Raw genomic sequence first — 12,313 nt, forward strand, 5'->3', positions numbered from 1 at the left:
ATATGTAATTATTTGATATTACCTACTTTTCAGTGTCTAATATTCTATTAATGTTCTTTAAGCTTTTATATCTACCTCAATTACGTTTTGCCTGACAATAAATATATAGTCTTACTATCTATCTATTTACCAATAATTTTGTCAATCGATTTACCTATCTCTGTATAGTTTCACCTAAAATACCACACGGCCCGGCATGGCCAGGTTGCTAAGGCGCTCGACTTGTAATCCGAGGGTCGTGGGTTCGAATCTCCGTCACACCAAACATGCTCACCCTTTCAGCCGTGGGGGCGTTATAATGTAGCGGTCATTCACACTATTCGTTGGTAAAAGAGTAGCCCAAGAGTTGGCGGTGGGTGGTGATGACTAGCTGCACATAGCCCTTGTGTAGCTTTGCGCGAAATTCAAAACAAACAATGATTCAAAGGTATAGTTAAGTTACACAGTTTAATTTTCATTTTGGTACTAAAATGAGCTAGAATTATTTTATATTATTTTTGTTGAAATTATTTCTACCATTCTGTAGTTTGTTTAATGAAGTGACATCTGAATAAATATAGTTTTACCAAAATTAGAAGGTAACAAGTTTCCCATTTAACCCCCCCTCGAATATAAAAATCAAACTATTGTCGGAAGAAACCTCCTATCAATCAAACAAAGTAATTTAATACAACAAAGACCATCGTTACATAACTGTAACACGAATGTGCTTTGACCTTCGTTTAAATAATTTTGAGAGATTCGGTAAACTATCGCAAACAAATCATTCTGATTGTTACTTTTATGAAACCCTAGTTTACAGTGACACATTCCCTTAGCTACGCAGTACATGACCTTGTGTTCATTTTCTTAAAAGTGGTCGGTCGTGGCTTAGTGCAGTGGTTCTCAATCGTTTTGTATATACAGTAATGTAAATTTTATATGAGATAACGCTTAACATTTAGTGAGATCGGTAAGGCTGCTCCTTGGAGCACGACTTTATTTGTACCCGTTACGCGTATGGTAAATATTTATTTCGTAAACTTTCTCGCGTTCTCCGATGATACATTCCGTTTTCCCCTAGAACGGGAGGCCCGAGTTAGAGAAACAATGGCTTAGCAGTTATGGTGGTTTAGAGGATTCGTGGTTTACGGTCTGTCTGTTACTAGAAGAACGCGCTCCGCACTTTGGGCCGTGGGTGTGCTCTTAGGGTGACGCTCAAATTCCACTATTCGGTCAGACAAGCGTAGCTCAAGAGTTTGCGGTGGGTGCTGTTGATTAGCTGCTTTTTCTCTAGCTCAGGCCCGGCATGGCCAGGTGGTTAGAGCGGTCGACTCGCAATCTGGGGTTCGAATCCCCGTCACACCAAACATGCTCGCCCTTTCAGCCGTGGGGGCGTTATAATGTGCAGTCAATCCCACTATTCGTTGGTAAAAGAGTAGCCCAAGAGTTGGCGGTGGATGGTGATGACTAGCTGCCTTCCCTCTAGTCTTACACTGCTAAATTAGGGACGGCTAGCGCAGATAGCCCTCGTGTAGCTTTGCGCGAAAATTCAAAAACAAAAACAAACAATTCTCTAGCTTATGAGTGCAAAATTAGGGACAGTTAGCGCAGACAGCCATTTATATAGTTTTTCGTAAAAATTCTCAAAAACAAATGAAACAAACATTGCGTTAAAAATTGAATGAGTCATAGCTTTATTTGATAATCATGTAGATGAGGACTTAAATGTTTTAAGACTCGTTAAATAATATGTAAAATAACTCAACACAACATATTTAGGAAAATCTTTTATTGCATTATAAGCAAAATATGCATCCAATGAAAATACATCGATGGCAAACACATAAAATTACAAATTTGGCAATCAAAATGGGACTTGTAAGCGCCTTTGTATTTGTACACATCATGTCGCCACTCCTATTATAACACCAAAGTATCCATACAAATGCCCTTTTACTTGAATTACTTTACCATCACCAATTCGTCACCTTTTCCTCTCCACACCTTTTAACCCTTAAAAGCTACATTATCCATAATTATAAACCCTGGAGACACAGAAAGAAATCCTAATCCATCCCTCTGAAACAAAAAATACCACTTCAATAAAGTTACTTTTGTTTTCAGTGATTTGTAAGTCATCAACAAAATCACTTAAGCTTAGAATTACTAGTTAATAAAAATAACTCAAAATCATAAAAAAAGTACATTTTAAAACCAAGTTTAAAGTGAGCTAAATAAGAGCCTTAGCATCTTACTGAAAACAGCGCTTCTTTCAAAGGTGGACATCTTATAAATTACTGAATGGACATGAAGCCATAATAATCGACTTTTTCTTCTTTGATTGAGAACATTAATATAAGTATTTTCAACAGAAATTTTATTTAATATAAACTAAGATAAAGCTATATATAATTTGATTATTTTAATTTTCTGATTTAACGACTCGAAATTATCTATCTTGATAAATTTCGATGTGTGAAGTAACAATTAAAATAAATCAGCCAATAGTAATGATTCTTTTTTTTTTTTCAAATTACGTACCCGAACTTTTTGAGGTTGTTTGTAAATGATGATCAAATTATTTGCTTTAAAGGAACTTTATTATTCACAACAAAAAACACACAAATAAATCCTATATTCCAATTTGTATTATTAAAAAAGCAGCATTATGTTTAACTTCATATATAAAAATATGAATAGTAACTTTTGTTTCATTCAGTTTTATTCATTACGTCCTAATAATTGTAAGTGTTTCTTGAGCACTGCTAAGGCTCGTCCTTTTATCAAAGACTGAAATAACTTTAATGTTACAGAGACTATGATTTGTTGCTAAAGAGTTTCGTGTTACTAGTAATTGATGCTCGGCTGATAATCTGGCGGATGTTACTGGGATATTCACGTGACTTCCGAGTGAAAATTAGGAATAAGACACAGAAACTTATCAGCGCCACCTGGAGGACTCCGATGAACCCAGCAACTATTATAACAGACGCGCGTGTTACGCATAAGCCTTTTTTTGAAGTATCGACAATGGGATCTCCTGTAAAACAAAAAACACATAAAATACAAGTTTAATAAAATACAACAAAAGTATTATATCTATTCTTTTATCCAAAAAATAATAAGATAATCTAATTACTAGAAATTTTCTGATTAAACTGATAAATGTATCAAAAGGTAACTATAATGCTTATATCCTATTTTACATTATTTCCGCAAGCGCAAGTTAGTTTCAGTTTCTGAAAAACAACTTTTATTTCAAAGTGTCTTGTGTCTACTGAACTCGAGTTTATCTCATTTCACTCGTGATTATTGTTTTCTTGTTTTTTCCCTTCGAAACTAGTATACATTGTCCGAATTTTGCTTGTTTTTTAAAAGTTCAATGAAACCTGATTGGAAAAATGATAGCGTATAATGTTGCAAAATTACCTAACAAAACATATTAAACATTGAAACAATATTATAAGGATAATAAAACTTCATTGTCGTATCGTACAACTTTATTATTACTTTTGTACTCTGCCTTATAAAACCACGAAGTAAACTTGTGGTAAAATCTCTGGTATTTTTAACACTTACGTTAGCATGAGAAAATCCATTCCAATGAGCTTTGCGGAAGTAATTTCGTACATTGTGAGAACGTATGGAATGAGTTATAAATTGAAGTTTACTAACCCCTACTTTCTGAAAATGCGTTAAAACAATTGTTAGCTAAGCCTAATATGTAGGTTCATTCTCCTATATGAACCTACGTAAACTCAAAGATGATGATCTATAGTTGAGAAGAACATTGATAATAAGCTTCTCTTCTACTGGGCGGATGGCAGAGAGCATGCTGATCCGCGCTTTAATTGTACTTAATTTCAGGTTTAACACTAAGAAAAGCAGGGAGCAGCTGCCGATCAAAATTCCCACTGCATAACCAGAAGCTCTTAATATTTGTGGCAAAGCTATTAAGTCTAACTGCCGACGTTCCTAATTTTGAATTACTGATCAAAGTAAAGGCAGGCAGTCAGTAGCACCCTGCCACTCACCAGCTAAGCTAAAGGACTGACAGTCACTCTTATAACCAACCCATAGCTGAAAGTGCGGAGAATATTTTGTGTTATCGCACGGATTCGAACTAGGCTCCCCAGGTCCGAAATCCAGAGTTCTCTTTACTACAGTGCTACTCGCGCCTTGAACCAGAAGCTGCAAATTTGGAATATGGGCGAGAAATATTAATGATCTCATTTCAATCAGCACAAGCTGCACGAGCCACAATTATACAGTAAACACTGTCACCCTGGATGCTGATATTAAGTGAATTCTGGAAAATGTACTCAAATACAAAGGATGAGGGTAAGACAAGGTCTGGAAGATGATAGTCAGTGATAGAGGAAATGGACTGGTAAGGATTGCGCGCATTACAGAACAAAAACTGACTAACGTTGATCATTGTTAATGGACATAAACGGACAAAAGAGACATAAGGTTAAAAAATATACAACATTGTTCAGTGCTATTAGGCATCAATTAAATAGGGCAGGATGGACTAGGGAATTACAACTGAATGAGTAGTAGTAGTAAAATTGAGCTACTAAAGATGATATAGATAACTGGTCAAAAATAAGAAATTAGCAGAATTAGTGAAGATGGTGCCAACCAGAACTAAAAGTAACAGGTTGCAAAGTTTTGAGATGCATTTAAAAATGGTTAAGTAATATTATGCACTATTAATTGTTGTTGTTTCTAGCGCAAAGTTACAGCATTGGCTATATGCGCTCTGTCCACTGCGAGGAATCGAACCCCGGATTTTAACGTTGCAAATCCGTAATCGTAGCGCTGACCCAACAGGGGATATATTATTGATGGTAAACAAAAACTCTCTGTGTGATAAACAACTTGCTACACTTTTTCGTAATAACAATAAGAAGGAAGTTGTTTTTACCTAAATAAGTTATTCTGTTCTTTCTTATTTATCTATGGTAGAATAAGAGTCTGTATTATTTCTTAAAAAGAAGGGGGCGGAAAGTAAGTAAAACATTAGGTTCGAACTTCAGTTGGGTTTTTCAAAACGAAGCTGTCACAGACTTGAGAAGTTTTATATAAATTAAAACACCATGGCAAGGTATATATAGATTATATATATTAAGGTCGTATAGATTTATTTCCCCTCAAAGCAGTAAAGGTCACGATCCAAATCGTGGTTAAAAATGACGCCATGTTGTAATATATTCAAAGTCACGCTTAACTCAAATATTATGGACGGAATATAAAACAGTATAGAGCCAAGTGGTATCGGGCTTGTCAATACGTTCATAAAGCGGACTTGGTTGAGGATCAGTACAGTGTACTAAGTTTCTCAGTACTCTAATAAAGACGAATTATGTGATGATCGATTGATAAAAGTGGACTTAGTTGAGGATCAGTACTTTCATAAAAATGGACTCCGGTAAGGATAAAAACGGTATACCAAGTGTCTTAATACTTTCATGAAGTATCGTGTTTATTAATTTTTTGATAACGTGGGCTTAGTAGAAGATCCATATGAGATTATTTGTTAGAAACCCATACACTGTAGCGTTTAGTTAAAACTTCCAAAAATGTAATAAAATTTGCAGTACTATAAAGTTGAGTGGCTTCACAAAATTGTTAAAGTTTACACGAATTTTAAAACAAACGAAATTCAGAATATGTTTTATAAAATATTAACTTGTTTGACGAAGTATAATTTCTGGCTTAATTTACAGCAATGAAAGATAAGATGTAGGAGAAGTCATAGGACTAAAACAAATCTTTTGGTAACTGGCCAAATAAAGGTATTGTTTATCTTAAGCAACACCCTTCGTCTGGTTTATAACATGACTCACTCAAAAGAAACCATAAGAAATTACCATTGACTGTTTCTAAAATATGTTTTTGCGATTTAAATATTTTTGTCGGGAGTTCGATGACATGAGATTCTAAAGAAAAGTAATACTCTGAACAATAAAATTAAATTATACTGGTAAAAGTTATTTTTATCCGTTAAAAACAAATGTATCATAAAGTGTTTATTAAAGTTTGTGTTAATTTTCACGGGTGATTATCGTTTTTTTTTCTGTCATATTTAATTTAACATTTTTCTAACAAAAGGTTTTCTTTTAACTAATAACATACGATGTTATTAGTAAATGATAAAAAAACGACAGTTTATAAAATATTATGATACTGAATTAAGAAATGGCTATTATATTCTGTAAAAATAAATAAAAACAACCAGTTCTTACTTTTGATATTAAAATTTATTTCTCGTTGTCCTGGACGGGATTCTGACTTCAAGTTCGTCACGGTAAATACCATACTTTCCATGGTGACGTCATTCACGACGTCACCAGCTTGTAATTCGAGAATAGAGGTGTTTGCTACAGCTATTGACCTTCGACGTCTTTGAAGACTTTGTGTATCATCAATTGTACAGTCGACCTGAGAACAAACACTGTAGGTGTGGTGAAATATGCAACACAATGAAAGAAAAGGAACAAAGAACCGAAATGCTTACAAAAATCTTTAGAAACAGTAAACAAAATATGTACGTTCAGGCTGTGAATACTCAGAATAATGTAAACGGATTATTAAAACTAATATAAGTTTATATGCTGATAAGTGTTTTGTATGTCACCAAACTTTGTTTCATTCACTTCAGAAGAAAGCGTATTTGTTAGAAAAAACTGTTAGCTAAGAAACCTGCCAAAATTAAAAAGGGGTAAAACACAGCCTCGGTTCAACTAACCTATTCTATTCTAACCTAGTCCCGCTAATTTATTCTAACCAACTAACAACAATTCTAACTTTCTAACCAATCTGGTACCAGGTCATCTATTCGAACCTGTTAACAATCTGGTTCTAGCCAACCAATTCTAACTTTTGGTTGTTCTTTCCATCTTACTAAGTGACGTTAAGTAATAAATCGACATGTCTCTCGATAACTGGTTGTTCATTTCCTCTCACTAAGTGACGTTAAGTAATAAATCGACATGCCCCTCTGACAGCACGTTAGTAATTCCATATTACAAACACAAACATATCTTTGATTCGGGGCTTCACAATAACTGTAAACATAGCTCGTAAGTTAGGCGGTACATTAAAGTTCCATCTGTAAGTCCGAGTCTTCCATTTTCCTGCATGACGGTTTTTCTGCATAACGCATCATAATGGTAGGAAGAATAAAACAACGGCGAGGATAAACTATGATTTGAAAATTTCCTGCGAAATAAAGCTATTAACATACTTAAATAGAAATGCGTAACATTAAAACAAAAGTGTGATAAGAAAATAAAAAACAAACAAACACACATTATTAATTGCATCTACGCTTTAGTATCTTCCTGTTCCACATGTGTAATCCCTACTATAGATATAGTCGGGACAAATGAATAAATACGGAGGGTTAAACTCCATTTATAGAAACGAGTTTATAGGACCCATACTAAAACTGATTATTTGCTGTCATCGATCATACTCCGTGTGATGGCCATGATTGATTATCTATTGTTGCTCCTCACCACAATTTGCATTGTAAAGAAGTTTGTGCAAAGTACTTCGAGGTCAATTTTAGACCAGATAGAATTTCAACAGACCTCCACTACCACCGAACATGCTCGCCCTTTCAGCCTTGGGATCGTTATAATGTGAAGGCCAGTTCTACTATTCGTTGGTAAAAGAGTAGCTCAAACGTTAGCGGTGGGTGGTTTTGACTATTTGCCCTCTAGCCTATCAGTGCTAAGTTAGGGATGGCTAACGCAGATAGCCCTCGAGTAGATTTGTGCGAAACTCAAAACAAACCCAACTCTCCACTGCACGAGATATTTCGCTATGAAATCATGTTTAGCACACCAAATGCACAGAAATGTATGAGTGCGCAGTCGGGTGACTTCACAGGTATGTCGGTGAAAGGGTATCGTGAACATCGTTATCATTCTTCATGGTTCGTAGAAATACTGCTGCAGATTTTAGTGCATGACTTGATGTTTTACCCTGATGTAATCATATCTTATTGGCATCCCAACTTTGGTAATGGTATCTGCAGTTCTGCATGTGGTAGGGTATTGTTTAGGTCGTTTTACGACGTCATGCAAATGTGTTGATGCTGATGCTATTCATTATGGTATAGAGACATCCATCTTTGAAATTGGCTTTGCATCCAATTGTTATATTGCTCTACTGGTAATCTTCTTCAGAAAGGCTGTGACGGATTCCACCAGCTAAAAGTTTGCACGTTACCACATCTCTAACATTTACAGATGTGATCATAAACGAAATGAGCTGTTTTACTCACACGCTTTCCGACTGACCTTAGATCACCTTCAAATGAGAAAACAACAATAAAGTTAGCAAATGCATACAAATTTATCACATCGCTAACACTTAGACATTTAATGATAAACGAACAGTTCATTTATTAAGTTTACGCGTTGTGACATTGCACTATCGAATAGTCAGGAATTCGCATGAACCAAATACATATGTCGCCATTACTTTCATCTATTCCAAAACTCCATTGTATTATAAAGTGCGATTAACTTTCAGACAGTAAAACGAAAAATGGATAAAAACCAATCTCTGCGTATATTACAGGTATCTATGGAATAATTGGAAGAGGACTTGTGGCACGAAGTGGTCAAGGGCTGGACACAATTCTTTTGATTGATGATCGTGGGTAAGTTTTATTTCAGATAAAGAGACTTATAAGATAGTGAACGGAATAAGATTATTTGAAATAATGAAAGAAAATATAAACTATATAAACATAAGATATTCTAATGGAATGTCAGTCTGCATTCCAAAAATATTCGGAGGCAGTTAACTGTTACTACTTGGTTATGCTAACCCTAACAGCTCTAAGTCATTATATTCATTCCGTCTTTCAGGTGTTCTGTGGAACCCAGTGTGTTTCCTTCGTTAAGTCCTGTACAAGGGTCTAAATCTCTTCAAGCTCCTTTTCAGGCTTTTAAATTTGCTTCAGACAGCACAGTTAAATTTCAGATGACGGTATCCTTTTGTCTAGATGTCTGTCCACCGGTAAGTGTTGAAAGTTGTAATTAGAACTCAACAGAAGAAACAAATAGAAACTAAAAGATAACCCCAGGAGATAAAATGTAAAAATGCTTAATTTGTTTGGACTCGATCAAGTCGTAAGTAGTTGGTTTGTAACTCTAATAAATTACGAAAAAGTGAGTATGTTTAACAAACCTTGATTAAAAGGATTTATGAATAACAAACATGTTTTATTTTATCTCGAGACAAACGGTATAAAACAAATAATGAGGTCAAGGTTTTTATTTTAACAAATAACAAGTAAATAAAATACACCACACCGTGGTCGTTATTCTTTTCACGCGGCAAATTTCAACACGTCCCTAAAAACAAATAAACTAATATTTATTGTTTTTAAAACCTTTCAAAATAATGTTGACGCAAACGCCGGAATTCCTTTGTTTGTCAAGAGTAGGAAAAGTTTATAAAACCACCGAAGGCTGTAGTTGATAATACCCACAACACATATAGCCAGCAGTTGTGGAAAAGCAAATAAGCTTATACTTAGCTGAAAGCAAATAACAATAGGTTAGCTGGGAGCAGACTGTTTGTTTGTTTAAAGTTAAGCACAAAGCTACACAAAGGGCTATCTGTGCTCTGCCCACCACGGGTATTCAAACCCCGGTTTCTAGCGCTGTAAGTCCACAGACATACCGCTGTGCCACTGGGGGGGGGGGGGCAGGAGGAGATTGTTAACAGATCATAATTGGTTAGAATACATGAGTTGAGACTAAATTACTATACTATAATAGGTGAGCTGTGTTAAGTGGGAGCAGGCTTATTAGCAGGTTAGAGTAAGTTAGTTGGGTTAAGTGAGAGCAGGCATTAACAAGTTAGGATAGATGAGCTGGGGCCAGATTGTTAGAAAGTTAGAATTGGTTGGCTAGAACCAGATTGTTAACAGGTTCGAATAGATGACGTGGTACCAGATTGTTATAAATCTACATGTCTCTCGATAACATTACTTAACGTCACTTAGTGAGAGAAAATGAACAACAAGTTATCGAGAGACATTTCGATTTATTACTTAACGTCACTTAGTGAGAGGAAATAAACAACCAGGCGTCACTTATCATACGTAGCCGACCCTCGACAAAAAAAAAAAAAATCCTTCCTCTCTAATAAGGTAGACTTTTTTTTCTAAATTTCCAAACAAATTACCTACTTTCATCTAGCATCTCTACTTGAAGAAACAAAAGGTCTCCCAGTTCCACTCCATTAACATCTTTTCCCGATTCAGTGACGACTCGGAGCTGGACTGTTGGAGTTGGAGCTAAACCCGTAACGACCTGAGGCAGACTTTGGAATTCCCTATATTAAGAACAAAGAGTGTGGAAAGCTTTCTAAACTTACAGACTAGCCAGGAATTGCTTCTGGAAGTACAGATCGTTTATGGGTCATTTAGTATAGTCTTGTAAAACAACTATTCTAACACTATAGTAAGTCAAAGTAAGTTAGCTGAAAGATTACACATTTATTTACTAATAAACATTACGTACTAAACAACTCTTGTTTTACTTTAAGAAACATACAAAATTCCATCTAGGTCTCACAATACTTGAACCAACTCCAACTAGGTGTATATAATATCGAGAAAATCACAAATTTGAGTATAAGCTGAACTTTATTTGAAGTGTTTTAGTAAAATTTTTATAAGCGGTTTTGTGAGATAAGTGCCACTTTTCAGGTATATTGTGAGTTGTTTTGTTGCTAAACACAAAGCTACACAATGAGTTATCTGTGCTGTGCCCATTACAGGTATCGAAACCCGGTTTTTAGCGTTATAAGCCTTGAGATTTACAGTTGTGCCACTGGGGGTTCCATATATTTGGGAAAGAGAAAAGTTAAAAACTATAAAAATTAAACACTACAAATAAAACTAAATATGTAACATAACCTGGAAATAAAAAAATAATTGTAAATAACAGTAAGAGCAACTACAAACTAACACGAATATTTGAAACTAAGATCATATTACAACATTAAATTCTGTTTTTTGTTTTTATTCTTTCTGTGAGAAAATTTACATCCAATAGCTTTGAGTTATTCTTCAAACGTCGTTAAAATCACTTTCTTTATAATTTACTAACACATATATTATTTAAAAAGGCTTTAATTAAAAAATCTAAAGAAACATTTTCCACCCTAAAAGCTCATTTTTCTTTTTCATTACAAGTCCGAAACAGTAAATCTTTTCTTTCATATTACCAAATTTTTGTTTAACACCTTGAGTGTTAATGAGACAAAATGCGAGAAATCCGTTAGGCTTCAGTGGGGTGTTAAGATTTCCGTTATCCAAATTAGAGCCAAAAAATAAAAAGTAGTCCGGTAAGTGTTTCGATCTATTAACCTAAAAACAACAACTATAACACTTTACTGTCAAGAGAACTCAAGTCTCAATAGTTTTCGGATTCAAAGACACGAAGTTTAGCAGATTTTGGTAGACTGTATTTCTCTAGCACAAAATAGAAGTGTTCACTTAGCCACTTTACAATGGCAGGTAAACTTCGTTAAACCTTCCTCAGCCATCTCTCTACACAGAACTCGTAAAAACCGCAGAGAAAACGGCTTTATAGATCTGAGAAACCATATATTGTATTGCCTAACGTGAGCAGCCACTAACTGATTTTATGGGAGATTTTGGATTGAATTATGGGTTTTACTCTCTCATATCCTGGAAACTGGTGAGCAATTAAAAACATGAGATAGAGTACCAGAAAGTGTTGTTTGGGAATCAACCCGGCAAACATCTGTCCCTGACTCGCAGATTAGGTGTTAAAACATTCACGAATGTGTTTCTGTAAGGTGTAAGAAGTTTTAACTGGTGGAGTTTAGCATTTAGTAAACTACTTCAGTACCCAGTATGACATTTGGTGATCTGCGTTAGTACCTATGATATTTTGTGAACTACGTTAGTACCTATGATATTTGGTGAACTACATCAGTACCTAGTATGACATTTAGTAAAATACATCAGTACTTAATATGACATTTAGTAAGCTACGTTAGTACCTAGTATGACATTTAGCAAACTACATCAGTACCTAGTATGACATTTAGTAAACTACATCAGTACCTAGTATAACATTTAGTAAACTACATCAGTACCTAGTATGACATTTAGTAAGCTACGTTAGTACCCAATATGACATTTAGTAAACTACTAGTACCTAGTATGACATTTAGTAAGCTACGTTAGTACCCAATATGACATTTAGTAAACTACATCAGTACCTAGTATGACATTTAGTAAGCTACGTTAGTACCCAATATG

The 12,313-nt window shown here is 34.9% G+C and overlaps 1 protein-coding gene across 1 annotated transcript in view; it reads right to left on the reverse strand.

Annotated features, from left to right (window-relative positions):
- Positions 1-10,181: 10,181 nt before the first annotated feature.
- The window catches only part of LOC111087472, an 18,569-nt gene continuing 16,437 nt past the window's right edge, over positions 10,182-12,313 (reverse strand). Inside the window, exon 4 of the mRNA XM_022394205.1 lies at positions 10,182-10,350. Coding sequence (XP_022249913.1) covers positions 10,197-10,350 — 154 coding nt within the window. The 3' untranslated portion in view covers positions 10,182-10,196. The remainder of the gene's footprint in view (positions 10,351-12,313) is intronic.

This window comes from Limulus polyphemus, unplaced genomic scaffold, assembly GCF_000517525.1.
Source record: "Limulus polyphemus unplaced genomic scaffold, Limulus_polyphemus-2.1.2 Scaffold2194, whole genome shotgun sequence".
NCBI lineage: Eukaryota > Metazoa > Arthropoda > Merostomata > Xiphosura > Limulidae > Limulus > Limulus polyphemus.